Source organism: Stigmatopora argus, chromosome 6 (assembly GCF_051989625.1).
Source record: "Stigmatopora argus isolate UIUO_Sarg chromosome 6, RoL_Sarg_1.0, whole genome shotgun sequence".
NCBI classification, from domain to species: Eukaryota; Metazoa; Chordata; class Actinopteri; order Syngnathiformes; family Syngnathidae; genus Stigmatopora; species Stigmatopora argus.
The window spans coordinates 6,929,230-6,947,663 of NC_135392.1; the positions used below are offsets into that span (position 1 = coordinate 6,929,230).

At 38.7% G+C, this 18,434-nt stretch overlaps 1 protein-coding gene across 4 annotated transcripts in view; it reads right to left on the minus strand.

The window, feature by feature from the left end:
* The window catches only part of LOC144075114 (inositol 1,4,5-trisphosphate-gated calcium channel ITPR1-like), a 50,371-nt gene that overhangs the window by 31,483 nt on the left and 454 nt on the right, over nt 1-18,434 (minus strand). For all 4 annotated transcript variants that reach the window (XM_077601878.1, XM_077601877.1, XM_077601876.1 and 1 more), the window contains exons 2-32: nt 17,878-17,992; nt 16,617-16,687; nt 11,100-11,209; nt 10,487-10,573; nt 9,763-9,921; nt 9,126-9,224; nt 8,767-8,850; nt 8,482-8,628; nt 8,281-8,376; nt 7,465-7,509; nt 6,620-6,774; nt 6,428-6,527; nt 5,799-5,959; nt 5,576-5,717; nt 5,333-5,491; nt 4,419-4,591; nt 4,136-4,255; nt 3,726-3,920; nt 3,386-3,637; nt 3,168-3,309; nt 2,936-3,089; nt 2,657-2,847; nt 2,446-2,578; nt 2,323-2,377; nt 2,075-2,240; nt 1,811-1,984; nt 1,182-1,256; nt 938-1,075; nt 734-859; nt 446-646; nt 103-354 (exon numbers count right to left, since the gene is read on the minus strand). In XM_077601878.1, coding sequence (XP_077458004.1) covers nt 103-354; nt 446-646; nt 734-859; nt 938-1,075; nt 1,182-1,256; nt 1,811-1,984; nt 2,075-2,240; nt 2,323-2,377; nt 2,446-2,578; nt 2,657-2,847; nt 2,936-3,089; nt 3,168-3,309; nt 3,386-3,637; nt 3,726-3,920; nt 4,136-4,255; nt 4,419-4,591; nt 5,333-5,491; nt 5,576-5,717; nt 5,799-5,959; nt 6,428-6,527; nt 6,620-6,774; nt 7,465-7,509; nt 8,281-8,376; nt 8,482-8,628; nt 8,767-8,850; nt 9,126-9,224; nt 9,763-9,921; nt 10,487-10,573; nt 11,100-11,209; nt 16,617-16,687; nt 17,878-17,969 — 4,254 coding nt within the window. In that variant the 5' untranslated portion in view covers nt 17,970-17,992. The remainder of the gene's footprint in view (nt 1-102; nt 355-445; nt 647-733; nt 860-937; nt 1,076-1,181; nt 1,257-1,810; nt 1,985-2,074; nt 2,241-2,322; nt 2,378-2,445; nt 2,579-2,656; nt 2,848-2,935; nt 3,090-3,167; nt 3,310-3,385; nt 3,638-3,725; nt 3,921-4,135; nt 4,256-4,418; nt 4,592-5,332; nt 5,492-5,575; nt 5,718-5,798; nt 5,960-6,427; nt 6,528-6,619; nt 6,775-7,464; nt 7,510-8,280; nt 8,377-8,481; nt 8,629-8,766; nt 8,851-9,125; nt 9,225-9,762; nt 9,922-10,486; nt 10,574-11,099; nt 11,210-16,616; nt 16,688-17,877; nt 17,993-18,434) is intronic.

Here is an 18,434-nt window from a genome sequence, read left to right on the forward strand (position 1 = left end):
AGTCCAGAGACATGTTAGTGTAGTAATTATTTGAATAACCATTTATTGGCAATCTATTTACAATATGTCATAGAAAGAATGTATTTCTGATGATAATCTTACCTCAGGGATGCAGTCTTCATTCGTCACCACTCGCACAATGTCATCCAGTGGTAACAGTGAGTTACATTTGATTTCTGTGTAGACGTTTTTGCCCTCCGTGCAGACAGCCAAAAGCTCCACCAGATGAATGTGGTACATTAGCGCACTGTTCTCATCCATTCGATCGCGCTCTGATCGCATCATCTGTACGAGTGTTTGGAACGAGGCGCGATCATTATAGAAGACCAAAACGTCTTCGCCCGCATTTACCAGCTGTGCAACAACAACAACAGAAATTTACAAGAGGAAAAAAACAAACTGTGAGAGCAAACACAGACACTAACAGATGCAAAAACAACGTCACCTCAGCCATGACGATGTCCTGACACTTTTTGATGAACTTATTTTCTGCTTTCACAATAGTTTGCAGAAATTTAAGATACTGGACATTGCGCCCATGAGTCTCAATACAGTGGACAAAGTGCTGAACCACACGCTCATTGATCTCACTGCATAGCTGGAAGTTGTTCATGAAAATATGCTGCATGGTGATGGCTTCCAAAAACTGAGAAACATTAGTAGAAGAAAACATGATATAAATGACGAATAAGATGTCATTTAGGCATTTGCCAATGGCGCAATGATCTCTCACCCCAGGGTTGAGGAAGAGATTAATGTGCTTATGAAGCAGAGCTTGGTTCTGCTGGTTTCCTGCACAGAAACTTTGAAGGAACTGATGTGCTAACCTCATGATTTCCTGCATGCGTAAATCTTCACCCTGGCGTGAGAAAATAGTTTAATTTGTCCAATTAGTTTACCAACAGATTTGTTAGGTCAATAGGTAGGTCACAAACACCTTCTCATAAGGAATCTGTAGTAGCTCAAGGACAACAGCGTGAGCCCCCATGTTCCGCAGTAACCTCTGCTGCTGCTTCTTGCTCTTCCTGCCTGACTGGCCCTCCTGCACACAGAGTCTGCATAGGCGTAGAAGGATCTAACAAAGGAAATTATCAGTGTTATGTTTTTTTTTTACATCAATAAATAAACACTTAACAGACAGTCTGTATGCTTGGTAAGCACACTTAATGAATCATGTTTACCTCTTTCACCACCCTGTAGTTATACCTACTGGTACTCTCTGGTTGGTTTTGTTTTTCATTTCCTCCAGAATCTCCCTACAATTGATCAGGAACAAGATCAAAGTTGATTATTTAAAACTATCAGTGAGTGAACAAATCACAACCTTAGAAAAGGTGTGCAGTGAAAAATGTGAAGTGGCGAATTGCCTACCTTAGTAAAACCATCCATCTATTCATTTTCTATACTATTTATTGTCTTCTTGTTTATGGAGAAGTTGGAGCCCGTCATGGACGACTTCAGTGAGTTGTGTTTGCAGGGCATACTTTTTTTGTGCCTTTTTGGCACACCTGTCCTATTCCCTCATGTTAAATAGATTTTCCTGATTTAAAGTGTACTGTATAAAAATATTTGATTGTTTGTATTTGTTGTAATTTACTTTAATTCCATCTCAAATCCGATTGAAATAATCTGCATGAATATGTTTGTATAAAGTACAACATTTGCCATATTTATGGTATATTTAAAACCAGATCTCTGCAACTCACAGCACTTTGAAACTACAGGGAAAATGGCTTCTTTTGGTACTACATGTTTATAGAGATGCATTTTATAGTCTCTTTTTTGTTCTGAAAAACAAATTTGTTTGTACCTTTTTATGCTGTGATTCCTGGCACAGCACATCTCCTGTATCCAGGACCTCATCTGGACCCTGCCTTTTATACACCCAGAGCTCAGACTTTTCCACAATGGAGCGCAGCTGGTCCAGGTCAGACTTAATTTGTTTGTAATTCTCTACATCTTGGCTGGTGACTAGCAATTGAACCTTGTGTACATGTGGAGAAAGGAACAACGGTGTACTAAAGAACAGACAAGCTGATCTTTCCTGACAGTCTTTTTTGATGTGGGACGATACCTGCTTAAATGCCTGAAGAACCTCCTGTCTTTGACTGAAGTGCCGGAATAGCAGTTGAAGGGCCCTGGATACTAGAGGGGGATAGTCATGCATGGTCAAGTGGAGAAGAACTCTCAGAAAAGTCCTTCCGCCATGATCATCCAAATCCAAAGGGGTGTTCTCTTCACTGGAAGTGCAGACCGAATTGATTGAATTACACATACATCGTATATTTTGTCATCTGAATGCTCAATTCCAAATGTGCTTACCTTCCACCAAATATCCCTTCCGCCTGTTCTTCTATATGTTCAAAGTCCAATGCTCCTAAAATGGCACAACTGGTAAAATTATTGCCCATTTCTATGTGTGATGAAGCAAAAGAATTAGCTTGCCTGGCATATTGTTTGGACCTTCAACTGTTCCGGTTACAGATAATTCACTTGGGGAGTTGCTCTCATCAAACTCCCTCTTAAAGATGGACAACAGACAGGAGATCCTATAGTCCAGGCGGACGTTCAATATGAACTGTGTCGAAGAATACAATATAAGAGTCATACCGGTTACTTTTACCGATGGATGTAGTCGCCATTGCTTTGCACTAACCTGGAGGATCTCAATGATCTTCAGCTTGGTGTCCATAACCAAAATGTCCTGTTTCTCTGGTTCAGTCTGAGATTTTACAGTGTTTCCACTAGAGGTGCTTATAGACATGGTGGGTAAAAAGCCACCACCTCTAAGGACAACCTGAGACATCAGCTCCCCAACGCCATGAATGGACCTTATCACATTACTGCCTAGAACAACGTGCACACAAGTTCAAAACTGACAGATGAACCTATATTTCGTGGTTGTTACTTAGCCGTTCTTTATGGGTGATCATACCTTTGTTCTCATCGCTCTTTTCCACCTTGTTGAAAGGAAAAATTGTGCTGACATGGACACAGTCTAGAATAGCTAACAGGATTTTGGTGAGTCTTAGTAAGTCACTGAAGTTGTAAAAGCCAAAATAAATCAGATTCCTAGACAAATTTACCACCTAAAAAAGAGAAAAGGGAGTGTTGATTTTTTTTTTAGGCAATATGTAACTCATGTTCCCTAAATAGTAAAACCGTACCTCAAAAGTGAGCTTATTCTTTTCTTTATCTGCAAAAGGAAAACTCTGACAAACAACATCTCTGAGGTAGTTTTCAACGAACTCCATAGTCTGGAAGAATCGTTCCTTAATTTCATCTTTAGATGTTCCTTCGTTGTCATAACTATAAGGATAACATATTGAAATGAGAGTTGCAGACTAAATCTTGGCAAATTGCAAATTATCGGCTTTTGACTCACTCGTCGATGGCAATTTCAGATGGGATTTCTGACCAAAGCCGTGCGTATTTGACAGGCGTAACCTGCTCCTGTGGATCACGATCTACATGCATGTGCAGCATCATGCGGCAAAAGGAGGCTCGCAGATCATATGGTAAATCTTCATCAGACATGCATCGTAGGATAAGGTCTACATCTAGCTGGCCCGAGATTTTGTTAATTGCTAGGTACTGCCTGTCCAAACACATCCTGGCAAACAAATTCAGTTGGTACCTACAAAAAGACAAATATTAAAGAAAAAACATCATAGAACAAACCTTATAAAAAAGAGATATTTTGGAAAGAAAATGCAATTAGTTACCTATAGTAACTAATCACCTCCTGGTCCTCCTTCTCATCCTCCTTAGCATCCTGGGCCAACTCCCTGATGCTTTTACTACGGATCTCTTTATTGCTGTCCTTCCAGAACAACCATACCTCCTCCTCATCTTCTTCTGACTCCTCAGAGTTGTCTCCAAGCGCTTCCCCTTCTATCTCAAATCTTGACAGCACTAGTCTGCAAAAGGAAAATGGGTATTAGAAGCGAAATGATAAGGATATGATGGCTGGCAACAGTCGATTTAAAGTTACTCTGTGATGAATGAGTACATTTCAAAAGTTACAGGAACCATTTTAATAATTTTATGTACCTAATTAAAATTAGTCTTTGCACAATTTTTTTTGTCATCAATAGACTAACAAGTGCTCCCTTTTAGAGGAGGGAAGACTTACTTAGTTTCAATTAGAATGTCTCCATTAGCTGGATCCAGCACAGCATTGCAAATCAGCTCCTGTGTCACTGGAATGGATTTATTCATTGACACACACAAATCCGACAAGTAGTCCAAGAACCTGGACATAAAAAAAGACACCAGGTAAAAAAGAAATATATTTAAGAAAAATAATTCCTCCTACAAAGCAATAAAATATCTGCAAATCCAAAAACAATTCAAAAAAATACATGACAATCAAGTCAATTGATTTTCCTTGCTGCTATTAGAGCTCGTTAACTAACCTGGGCTCACGGTTCTTGCGCACCAGGCTGACAAACGTGTCAATCTCTGCAGCAGTAATGTGTTTCTCCAGTAGCTTGCGGTTGTTATGCAGAAGAGCTGTGATTGTATCTTCTGCCAAAACATCATAGCCAATTTGTTTCTGCATGAAACGAAACTGTTTGGCAATATACTCCTGTGGGCGCAGACCAGCAGAAAATGAGTGCCAATTTATTCAAAACTCATTTAGGTCCATGGCCAACATTCAGGCAATTAGATATCAAGTGGGCTGGAACTGTATATTTTTGGCCGAAAAGTGATAAATTACAACAATGAAAACTTTTCCTTGACTCATCACAGCAATGAATAAGATCTGGAGGAAAGTGCATTTTTCCCCCTGCCTTCGCGACTTGAAGTGCGGTACGAAGTATAAAATGAGTACATAGTATATGAATTTGTATTGCATGTATTTCACAAATCCACTTTAAGATGCAGCTGCGCTAGGTTGCCCGTGGGAGGCAATGTTTGGCACCAGTTGGCTGTATTCACATACCTACTGATGAAAACATGCATTTGCTTTCATCCTGTTTCCTACCTGTGCCACAATTAGTACTGTGCCTGCTTTCAAATGAGACTGAAAAAAAAAAAGATCGGCAAAAAGTTGTCTCTTTACGTGTCTCAATGATTTCAAATGACACCCGTTATGAATGGTCCTAATGGCAAAAGAACTATTAATATTTCGGCTTCAGAGTTTTAACATTGGCATTCATGGCCACTTCACATCACTGGTTAAAAGGCTATTAGGATACTGGAAGACTACAGTTAGTATTTGAAACTAGTTAAGCAGGTTAATAAATCCTTGTCTTTCTAAAAGAAAATACAATTTCCCACCGTTTAGAAATTAAGAAAGGAGATCTAGTGGATGAAAAAAACTTACCTGATTCTTGCGGTAGTCCTGTTGGGAATGACGCAAAACCCGATAACAGAGTCGGCAGATGTGCCTGAAAGGGGCATGGCGTTGGTCAGCGAGCTCCTCCAATCGCAGCATTGGGCCATCACCACTGTCAGTAAAGGGGGCCTGAAGCAGCTTGAAGATCTAAATGAAGGAAACATGTCTATGATACTTGACGAAACGGTTACCAGTCAATTATTTACCATGACACAATCATGTGAATTGTACCTGTTTGAGAATATTCTGTTCTCTCATGAGTTTCTGCCTCTCCCTGTTTGGTTTGTTGACCGTAATCTCGAGAACATCCTGGCCATTGTTAGGAATGTCAACCACAAAGAACACCAAATCTTCTAGAAGTTTTGTGACTGCCCTGGTTGTCCACATGAGAAAATCAACAAGTTTCAATGAGCAAATGCATGTTTTAAGCTTTCACTCAGCATGTGATTGGCACCTTCTCTCATTCTGTGTGATGGTGCCTTTTTCAAGCTTTCCGGCAATGGATGCCAATACTTTACTGGCATCGTTGGCAAAGTCAAGGTCTCGCACCTCTGCTGGGGAGACAGGTACGATTGCAAAAGCCTCTTTGTCCTCTTTCAGAGCAGACGTCCCAATCTGTGATTACAAAGGGCAAACAGAGAGATAAATGACCATACGCACTCACAATCATGCCGCCACCAGCGGGAATCGAGCCTATGTCTGCCCGCACCAAACTCGGGCGAGTGAACCTCTACACCACGAGGCGGCTCCAAAGGTGTACAGAGTTTCAGAATATAGATAAATTCTACCCTTCCAAAGATGTTGTAAAGGTGTACTAAAGCCTGTTTTATGGTATATTACAGGTATTGTGTCCCTAGACATAAAGGCATGCCTGTATGTTGTGTTCATTGTGGAGAAAACTTGAGCTTTAAACTTCAATTCCATCAAGTATGTTTGTTTTGGGCTGCGTACAGTACATTTCCAATAATTTTGTGCAAATTGTGTAGGTGTGGAAATAAAGTATTTATGTATTTCCAAAGTTTTGCGTAAAGTGATGACAAATTTTTGAATGACTGTGAATGTAGTATAAGGTTAGATTCTTACACGAAGCATGACAGGCTTTTCCTCCTCTTTGTCAATGGGTTGGTTGGTGCTGTGGACCCATGTATTAGTGCACAGGTGTCTGAGGCGCACATACGAATTTCTGAAATCGTAATTTACATAGTATTGATTAATACCTATGGTTATTATAGCCAAAGACAATACGGTATGATACGGCGTAATATTTAAGAGTACCTGGGTACTTGTGCGTCTCCCCCCCTTAGTGTGGTTGGGTCCAGCTCAAATATGGAAGAAATGTCATTTCCTTCAGGAACAGAGACCAGTGTGTACATCACTTTATCTTGTACATTTCTCAAATTGGTCCGCAAGGGCTCTCGCTCCAAATCCAACTAGAAGCAGAAACCATGTATTTATTGAGTTATTCATACAACAAGAACTGCTGTTTCAGAAGTCCATATGTTAATGAAAATAATATTTTGGAATATAAAATTAAACAATAAGAATTTGCATTTTAACAGTTCTCAACAGATACTGTGACTACTGAACCAATATTGCAGTTGATTGACATGGTATTTTATTTAAGTTTGATCTCTCCAAATTAAAATAATAATAGTAAAATAAAAGTAAATGATAATGAATACAAATGAAGTTACAGATATACAGCAAACTTAAAAGTTATTACTATAATACCTAACAGAGATACCTTTTATACTAGATTATGCATATTGATTCATAATAGGCCAACAGTGACTATATAGGCAATGCAGTTTCTACTATAAATATTAATGTCGTTTTGCTTCAGTTATTAATGCACGATTGCTGCAAGGATGTTGGACCACTTTCCACTAGAGAATCGTTACAGGTAAATTACTGCCACCTTCTGGTGTCCAATACCAAAAAGTATAAATGATGAAAACACATTTAAAGAACCCTATAAATAACTCAGGGGAAAAGCCTGTTTTGTAGTATTTTGTCTTTGTTTGCAATATTATGTGCCATAGACACATTGTTCCTTGACTTGATAGCTAGAACCCTCTGTTTGTAGAGGAATATGTATGAGAGGTGTATCACAGACTTACTGCGACGCGTGGATCAAGACCCTCCTCTTCATATTCTGGATTCACCTGCAAATACAGAGATTATCTGGGTACCATATTTTCCAAAAGGGCTTCACTGCCTGAATATAAAATCAAACAATAAGAAATTGCATTTTAACACTGCTATCAACAGATATTGTAACTACTGAACCAATACTACAGTTGATTGACATAGTATTTAATTTAAGTTTGACCTCTCCAAATAATAGTAAAATAAAAACAAATGATAATTAATATAAATGAAGTTACAAATATACACCAAACTCAAAGCTATTACTATAATAACCAACAGAAATACGTTCGATACTACATTATGGATATTGATTCATAATAGGCTATAATCAAGTTCAACGATTAATATGTATGCACCCTTTATTTTTCAGGCTACAAGAAGCACTTAAAAATTGAAAGTGCAGTGCAGTGCATCAAGCTGATGCGCTTTATGAATAAAAATAAATACGTTCTTTCCCGATGTGTGTATTTCCCGTAAATTTAAAATTAGTGACCTGCAAACACTTTTTGGGGGACTGAATTGTATTATACATCTCCAGTAGAGTGCTAAACACACACATTTATTGTTCAATGTCATAAATAAATCAATAAAGCAAATCATAAATGAATGTGAAAAACACTAATTCAAATATTAACACAAAGAACAAATGAAAAAACTCATTAGACCAACCAACTATAATCATGTGCACTTTACGTATGAAAATAAATGTGTTCATTCATGGTGCGGTCCAAAAAAATATGGTTATATCCCGAATATATCATTTCAGTGTTCTGTTCAAGACTGACCTCTGCAGCAAGGTAATGCCCAGTGGCCAAGTGTTTGAACCTGAACAGACTGTTCCAGTAGCCTGCCCCCCCTCGGCAAGGATCATGTTGTACGACCTAATGCATACACAGAGTCAAACGGTCACAAGCATAGGACTGAGTAAGCAGTAACATATGAATGGGATTGTAAACGAGTGTCCAGCCACCCCTTTCCCCTTTTACCTCTATCTCCCATAAGGCTTTGCTGCTGGTTGCTGAGGTAGCTGACTGCCGTCCAGTGGTGCGAAGAAACACATACTGTTTTTTCCTGTGATCATCACAAGTGAGGAATTTTTCCTGCTCTGCATGAAACAGGCGCACAACATCGCCCTGGAGAGAACCACAAAGCATCATTTAATTTGCTATTTGTTTTTTCGCTCATGCTAGGAATGTGACACAAAAAGATAATGTCAAGATAAGTGGGATAACAAGATAGTATCTGTTCCATGATGAAGCTTTTACACAAACCCCTTTTAAGATGATTTCCTGATTGTCACTCCATTTCATGAACAAGACGATCTTCCAGCTTGTGTTGCAGTTGACTGAATTTACCTTAAGAAAACAGAAATAGGGGTTTGGTGTTAAATTTCTTTAGGTTGTTTTAAATGAATGAAAAAAAAAATCACTGTAAGAAAATGGGTTTTCAGGTGTTAAAAGGAAGCATTTGTAAGAGCAAAATCACAACATTGTGAGTACAGTGAGAGATGGTGGCTTTTCTATCATCTGCCTGATAACAGAGCAGCAGATGGTTAAAAATAGATTCTCCACAGGCAAACACGCCCACAGACTCAAAAGACTTGAGAAAAGATGCATGAGTGCCACCAGACCTCGTTGCATCCTGGATTATCGACGAGCTGGTGTGTACTGGCGTGGAGTGGCTGGCCTGCATTCACCGGGTTTAAGACCACTTTGTCACCAATCACCACCTGTGATCACACACACAAATCCTTAATAACCTGTGAACCACAAACAGATGAAAAAAGTGCTTCTTGACAACTGCTACCCATGAAAGATGTGTTTTTATGATATTATAAATTTGTTTTTGAACATACAGTATGTAAATAAATCAAAATGACAACTAACCTTTGCATGCGGCAATTAGTGTGTTTTATAAGGCTAAAATTGATCATCAAGCCTTCAGTAAAGCTAAAGCCTGGTAGGAGCTAATGCAGTTTTTTTATTACCTGGGTGAGGGGCCAAACGGTCATGTCTGTGCCCAAAAGAAAAACTTGGTGACCAGGTAAAATCCTCCAGTAGGCAGAATTCAATGTACATATGGATAGCATTAATGTTCAAATGTTTCCCCAAAAGACCCCAGCATAACATAATAATGTCATCATCACTGACCCCATCATCAAGAGTCAATCATACTTGATATAATGAGCACCTCTGGTGGAAATGATGAGCTATTTACATTTCAACAAACAGAAGACAATAAGGTAATGGGTGTATTCTCTAACTCACACTGTCCCCAATTGAGCGCAGTTTATAGAAAGGCTGGATGTAGAACCAGGAACCTTCATTTCCTGCGGGGTCCAGCATCACCCTCATAGCGTTCTTCTCCAAGAGTGCCGGCAAGCGCTTGTTGACAGTCAGGTATTTATTGCTCTTTAGGTGTAGAAGCTAAGGAGAAAAAAGATAAGTTTGTTGTACAGTAGCATGGTAAAGTTTGGAAGTCCTGGGTATGCCAATCAATTTGACATAGGAGTATCAGACTAATCAGTTAAGAGACTGAAAAGTATATGAGGCACACCAGCAAATAATGTGTCATGGATGAAAAATAACACACGCAAGGTGTAATGGACTACAAGTGACTTTCCCCCCCAAAAAATGGTGACCAAAAAAAAAGAATAAGAGGTTGAATAGCATGATAACGTCACATATTGATGTTTTTTTCTGATACATGATGTACTGACAAACTGACATTAACAGTTTTTATAGCACAAGTAACAAAACTAAAAACGATTGCACACTGACATGCCCAACAACCATGTGAGAATGTTTACAAATAAATATATAAAATACAGTAAATAAATGTATAGTTTAGCTATGGCCTCATTATTAGTGTCATTAGCCACAACAATATTTGTACTGGTATACTTGCACAAAGTGAATTTTTGTACATTACAGTAATTTTATAAGTGGGACTAAATTCAGTGTCAACTCAAGACAAAAACAAAAGACAAACCTGAATAACATTCCCGTACTGAATCACTGTTCCAAGCAGTTTTTTGTTTTCTGAGTCATTTTGTTTCTTCTCCAGGTCAGCTGCATGCTATGAAGTAAAAACAGATACGAGAAGGGTCAAGCTCATAGCACTGATGGTAAATCTCTAAAATATTTATGGTATGTGTGGACAAATACAAGTAGTGAAAACAGTGATATCAAATACACAAATTTAACATATAGTGATAATTAAACACTAAAAAAGTTTTTAAAATGCTGACTTGATAGTGGACAAAAAAGCAGAGATTTCGTTTATTCTTTTTATGAGAACGTGGTCACATAGCTGATTGCTTTTAAAAGGGATTGCATGAAATCTTGAAAAGGTAGGAAGGAAAATGTGCGGGAAGAAGTAAAAGGATTTATAATGGTCTATAAAAAAAGAATGTTTAAAAATTCTATGCTACAATAAGCTTGAGCTAAATCTGTCTGTGAAACTTGGAAATAAAGATGTGAGAACTTGACAAAATCTCGCATTTTTGTGTTGAGTCTTTGAGGCTTGAGCTTTGTTGCCAGCTCAATGTGCATTGCCCTCGACCAGAGTGATGACGGCAAGGCCAATGTGTGGTCACACTTACGTGGAGCTTGTTGAGAAGCACTGTGTCCGTGTTCCCTCCAGGCTTGGCTGCTTTCCAGAATTGCTTTTGAGCTGAGTAGCGATTCATAGGACACAATCTGAAGAGACAGTCTGCCCGGGACAAAGACAGCATTTTGAGTTTTTTTTCTCAGTGATTTACAAGGAGGCAAACATCTATTGCCCTAAAAGAAAGGATTTTTTTACTCAACGTAATAAGTGTTGTATTTTAAATGACAGCAGCGATGATGGTACGTGTTGTCATATTTATTCATTGACAGTTTTGCCGGCAGACTGAATTTGCCAATCATCATTTTAAAAAGAACCATGGTTTTACCTCACATTACACACAAAACAACGGTACTCGGACGTTTCGTTGAAAGACGTTTGGTCGACCGGACGTTTGGTCGACCGGACGTTTGGTCGACCGGACGTTTGGTCGACCGGACGTTTGGTCGACCGGACGTTTGGTAGACCGGACGTTTGCTCAACCGGACGTTTGGTAGAACGGACGTTTGGTCGCTGGGTTGTTACTGTTGAAACCAGCTCTCAAAATTGTAATCATGAGAGAGAGAGAGTGAGTTTAATATCTAAATATCTAATATCAAAATATCAACAGTAAACTCTCTGTCATAATTTGACAGCGAGCGAACCCGACGACCAAACGTCCGGGCGACCAAACGTCCGGTCGACCAAACGTCCGGTCGACCAAACGTCCGGTCGACCAAACGTCCGTTCGACCAAACGTCCGTTCGACCAAACGTCCGTTCGACCAAACGTCCGTTCGACCAAACGTCCGGTCGACCAAACGTCCGGGGACCAAACGTCTTTCGATGAAACGTCCGGTCACGCAAAAGAACACTTCTGAAATGTGTTTCTCTGAATGTGTGTCACACTTCAAACACATTCAGAGCTCTCATGAATGAAAGTTGAGTTGGGGGTGGAGGGGACACTTCAATAAGGTTTGATGAGAAACATGCAGCTGTGGATGCAACCATTTTGTATAGCATAAGAAACATTTGGTCATGATCAGCATGGGTTGTGCAAACATGTATGACACCCAAGGGAATGGATGACCACAGCTATGAGGTCAGAAAGAACAACAATAATGTGAGGCTCTTATCAGTGAATGTGTGACTGATTTTCATACATAGAGTTGAAACTGAGGGAAGAACAGTAGAATCATTTGCATGATGACACTCATCTTTAAAACAGTTCCCCTTCTTCAGCTGTGCTAAAATCAATTTCACCCATACTCAGACCAAACTTCTATTTTGAGGGTGTAAGAAGTGGGAAGGAAAAACAAGTAGAGACCATACTTCTCTTCTTCTCTCACTCTCTCAGCAGCAACATGTCCAAATAAGGTCAACCAAGAGAGAGGAGTGGGATGAAAATAAGGGTGGGGATTCCTCTCTTTAAAAAATCCATATTCTTTCATTCATTCTTTGCCGTATAATTTCAAGTTAGTGCTTCCTTAATCTTTGCAAAATACTGTAAACCTTCTACCAAATCAGATATGGTTTACATTAGCCTGACCTAGAATTTAGTTTAAAAACACACACAGAAAAGGAAGTGACCGAAAAATAAGGATAGCAGGAAGACAGTGAAAGAATGTTAGAGAGAGACAGCGCTAGACAGGGTAGGGAACAGTACAGCTAAACTTGCATCTACTGAATGCATACATTCCCTCACTTTGAAATTGCGGGCACTTTCTTTACTGCTCCATGCACTGTGTTAAAATGTATCAGTTTGTGATTCTTTTAAAATCAACTTTGAGAGCACATGTTGCTTTAATTGTCCTGAAACTGGGCTCAGAATTCCTTCTTGGGTCACTGGGCAAGGGAACCACTGGGAACAACCCAGAGACATGTATCTCCAAGAATCATTAACATTCTTGTCATGTAAAAGATTCTTTTAAAAAAGAACATTTAATTTTAACATTTGCAGGACATTACAGTATTATATATTTCATCTACCTACTGCATTCTGTTTCAAACTATGTGGAAAATAACATCACATTTCAACATTAGATCCAAAACAGTTAATGGACGTACGAGTTTCAGTCTTCAATTACTTTCACCATCAAGGTATTCCATTTACATTAATGAAGTTTAAACATTCACACTAACAGTAATGGTCGTACATTTTCTCCAGTTAGACTTTGCTCACAATCGAAACATTAAAAGCATGGTTGAATAGAATTTGGAGCTTATCTTGACGAGAAAAACACTGTACTAACTGTACTAAAAAAAAATGATAATATCAAATTTGACCTCATGGAATAAATTGATTTCATGGCATTTGATACTAAATACTAATTCTGACATTCTTGTGGACCACTGTGCTACATACAAATTGAAAGTATATATGTTATGTGAAAGGTGGGCAAGGAGAAATTACTGTGGTTAAAATTTCCATTTAAATGTTATCCAATTGTGTTGACAGGGCTTTAAAATTCTACTTATAAGGTATGTCTTTGATGGAGATTTTTGTCAGGTTGGAACTCTTGCGTGATTAATACACTCCTTTTTAGGGTTATGCTGCAAAGCTAACCAACTGTGAGTTCTTTATCCTGTTCTCCATGAATTGTAGATTAGGGCAACAAGTTTCGTCAACTCGTGATCTGTTACCAGTAAAAAGGAGAATTTTACAAGACTTCCTAGAATTCCAAAATAACTTTAGATACTTAACTGGGGATACCAGAATACTGTGAGACAATTCTTACCATTACATTAGACAAGTGTTTATGAATGAGTGAAAAGAGAAATTAGTTTCCTATAATCCATAAGCAACATATAAAGCAACAGGTTACCATTTTCCAAGAGACTTTGTATAGTATGTTTGCAATATCTGTTAGGCAAAGTAGATTTTGGTTAACCATTGACCTGACTATATAGGACTTTCCAAAATGGTATCTAGTATTTTAGTTCTACAATAAAGGCAGTTCTTCCAATTTGTTTAGGTGTTGAAAACAGATAATATTGCATATATATGAGACACAAACATATGCAACTCTCCATCCACTGCAACCAACATCTGGCAAGGGAACTGGAGACACTCATTCATTGCATAAGACTTCTCTTCTGTGTTAAGTCAACAACAGCTTCAATGAACTGAATTTTTTGAAATGCTACTCCATCCAAAGTTCGTATCCTGTTAAGAGATGGAAGAAACTTCCAGTCATTTGTAGCACATCTAACCAAATATCCCACAAAAGCAGCCCTGTCCGTTTCCAGTAAGGTGCATCATGATCACCTGTAAAACTATGCACTTACGTTGGACTTATTTGGAAAGGAATGCACTGAAGACATATCTATTTCTGGTAATTAACCAGCGGACAGCGGTCTCCGAGAGCAACGCTGATTTATGTTGGGAAGAATTCCAGTTCGTTTTAAGGTAAGGAATGAAGAAAAGCTCTCTATTCCTCCAAGTGTGAGTTTGAGTGGTTTGAGCAATTCTACAATAAGAACCTGAAGTGAAAAGTCTAACATCTTGATCAAAAACATAAATGTAGGGACACACACTTTTGAATCAGCAGAGACTGTAAAATAGAATTCATCACTTCCTGTGCATAGCATAGTTTAGTTGTAAAATATTGATTACCAAAGTCAAGCACTTGTTGTCATGTCTCTGCCAGTACAGAATAGACCTTTAACCGAAAATATCTATACAATGCTGACCAACACCTTCACATACAAAGTTGGTCTGGAATGGGTCCAGGACTGGTGTCACAAAAATAGCTTTTTAATTGAAACTACAATTTTTAATTAACAATTACAGTTCTTTTCTGTGTGTCAGTGTGAAATATGGCTCACGGGCTGCGTGAGTGAAAGTATGATTACATTAAGAGCCCTAGTATTTACATTAGGGGGAAATGTTGAGCATAGCTCAGCAGTGACTACAACAGTAGACCCCGATGACACAGTTTGAGACCCCTAGGCCAATATCTACTATTGCACGTGACACAAAAAAATATACAGCTAATATCTGTATTTAGCATTAGCCATTGCATCACTTCAGTGGTCTCGACTGTTAATCCACATTATATTTTTAACAGATAACACAATAATCAACAGCAATTGGAGGCCGCTTGTTAGTCGCAAAATTAATGAATTTACATCATAGTTTGCCTCAATGCATCAGTGACAGCGTTTTTATGTGCAGGAAGCTTATCAGGACTAAATAAATGAAAGAGCAGTCCTAGCAATTCTAAAATCTGTTTACTTGCTTTCAGTCACAATGACGCCTTAATCCACCTTCTAAATTTGATGTCCAGTGTCACCTCACACTGACAAAGGCCTCTTCTGATCAGGGGCAGCTGACAAAGCAACGTTATAAAAGGCACTTTGAGATCGCTCAAGCACAGTTAGATTATACTAAAACTAAATCATTAATTACGCCAGGCACAAGTTGTTCCACATGCATTAGTTTGGGCATAAAAAGGTGTTAAAATCTAAATTCATGAAGCATATTGGTGCTGGTGATGAGGCAGTAAAATGGAGGACGTGCGAGTATGCAGCTAGGGGTCTGCATGACCAAGTACTGCTGATAATTTACAATATAAACAGTCCAACTGAAGTTAGATTAGCACAAAGCAAATATAATATATTAATAAATCTGCATAGAGTAAAAAAATGTTTGCTTCTGCTTTCATCAATGCATATAAAATGAGAAGTTTGTGATATGAAAAGCTTAGGAGCATGTCATTAGAGTTCTCAGATAATTCTATGAGTCACCAAAGCCCCAAAACACACTAAATTTTCCTTACTTGGAACACTAAAGTAAATAACACTGTTTTATTAGTAAGTCTTCATGTGTGCCTCTGTGACTGGTAAGCATGTTAAAGACTCTGTGATATGATTGAGCCTTGCGCATAATCCACTGTAAATTAAATTTCCACATCAATAAGCACAGCTTTATTCTTAGATCATTATCACATAAGATAATTGCAAACAACTCTGTTGCGTCTATGTTTACTCAGACCGTTCTCAGGAATGCATTACTATTAAAATGTGTCTTTTAAATCTGTCAATCATATCTTCATGGGAAAAAAACTTTTTATTCAGCTTTTGGTAAAGAGAAAGCTGACAGACTCTGAAAACTAAACAACTTCAGATATGTGTAATTTGGAGTGAGCTGCCCCGAGAGATAAAAGCCTCTAGCTTGAGAACTGAGGGTTCCACTTCCTGTAGAAGGACTATTTATAGTAAGTTCACCGAAAGAAGCATGTCAAGGATTCTTGTATGGAAAGCGTTAAGATGTTTGGTTTCTCTCCATTTTTAACCCCCCAAAATCAAAGCAATTGTTCCCTCTACTTTCATTGGTAGTAGATGCCTCTTGAACATTCTCTGTGGCCTCCCTGTTTGAAGTCTTGTGGGCAGAGAGGTATTGTGGTTGTTGCCAAAGAAACGCAGCACGACAGATGGAGCTGTGTCTATCACAGAGCTCTCAGTGTAAACACACAGCGGTTAGTGAGAATGATTTCTGACCTTGGAGGACAATTTCTTGGCCTCTTTCTTACCTCTAAACTTCTTAGGAGGGTTGCTGAGGTCTCCCGCATCAGGCTGAACCACGCAGCGGTCATCCACCAAGCTAAACATTAAAAGAAAAGAAAACTGAAATCAAATAATAAACTATAATTGTGGAAATTGCCGACCAACGTATCTAGTACGTTAAATCTTAATTATTGAATTAAATTAAAATACTGTAACACGTGATTTGTAGATTTAAAAAAAAAAAAAGACAGCTAAAGTGTTTCATGTTTTCAACTTTATAAGAGACCTGCAATGTAAAGAACTTAGCTGGGTTGGTAATTATGCATGAAAAAAAGCGGCAGGTCAAAACTGCTATGACAATTCTGCAAATGTGTGCATTCACGTGTTTGGGAAGTTGTGAAACTCAGAAAATGCTATTTTTCACACTACTTTAGGCCTTGTTTTACTGATTCAGCAAACTAGGATTAAACAATACACGTTTTCACTCTTTCCACATATTCGTCTCCTTCACTGGTGCCATTTTAAAAATAACACAATTATTACATTGTCAGACACCTGTTTCCTTTTCAGTGTTTTCATTGTGTGGTCATTCAGGAACAGCACACTATAAGGTTCCCACACCTTGTTTAACAAAATTTATTTTGTGGGAAGAACTGAAAAATTGCATCACTGTTTCCCTGCTGCCTTACTCTAAATCTGTGAGTGAAAAATGAGTGTGTAAATACTAACCACCAATGTTCATGAGAGTTTCTCATAAAACCACAACTTCAGTGTGCGAAAACTGCTCAAGAATAACAGCCTGCAATACCTGCGACCTCATTTGACTAACAGGAAATTATTACCCAAAACAAGATTGTATTATTAGATGAGACTACTAGTCAGGATAGTTTGTTGGCTAACTTAAAAATTGCACATAGTCAAACAAGCCTGAAACAGCGGGCCATTCATAAAAATAATAGATCCTGTAGGTTTGCAATTTAATAATTGTGCAAAAATGGTCGGTAGTGTCCTTTTTCCCCCTCTAAAGTGCAATCAGTGGATTGCAGTCAGGTGCTTCTTGTTTTCTGCAGAAATCTCATTGGTTAAACTGTCTGTGCTGGATCGGTTGGAAGAAAAACCTGGACCCACCGCGGCCCATGAGGACCAGTTTGCCCACCCCTGCCCTAAAGGCTGGTTGGTGATTACCCACATTGGTTTCCCTAGATTCTGGGGGGCTGATGGTGTACACATCCACTAGGGCTGCAGGCGTGCCGTACTATGTCATGTTAACCAATCAAATGTGCTTACCCGAGAGTGCTGATGAACCCACTGGTGGACCCTTCTGCGTACAGGGAGCAGATGTCCCCAATGTGCAAGAAGCTGGACATTTTATCAGACATGTTGGACGCACACTAAGGGTCACCTAAAGTAGAGGGATCAAAACATTATTTTAAATAATTTCAATAGTTAAAATTGCTCTGAGGAAGTAATGGAAATGATTATATTGCGCATTCTGCTCCAGCTCGTTTGTCTACTCTTGCCATTAGTCCAGTTAGGGACAAATTTAAACGTGAGGCTATTTACAGCATTTGCATCAGTTTCATGTTATAGCAATACTAGTATGGTAGAAATAATAGAGGTGATTCTACTTCACGAATTTTTCGATTATCGCGGCCATGTCTGGTCTACATTATCCGCGATTTTCGAGGGATTACTGATGTCTGAATATTGAATAATTAAGTCTGCAAACGGGAACCTGTGCACCTGCAACGGGTCCACTTTGCTTCAAAACAGTGGCTTTTTCACAGCACAGATGCCAAAACATTAAAAGTGGTGTAAACTGAGTGATCATTCTCCTAGCATTG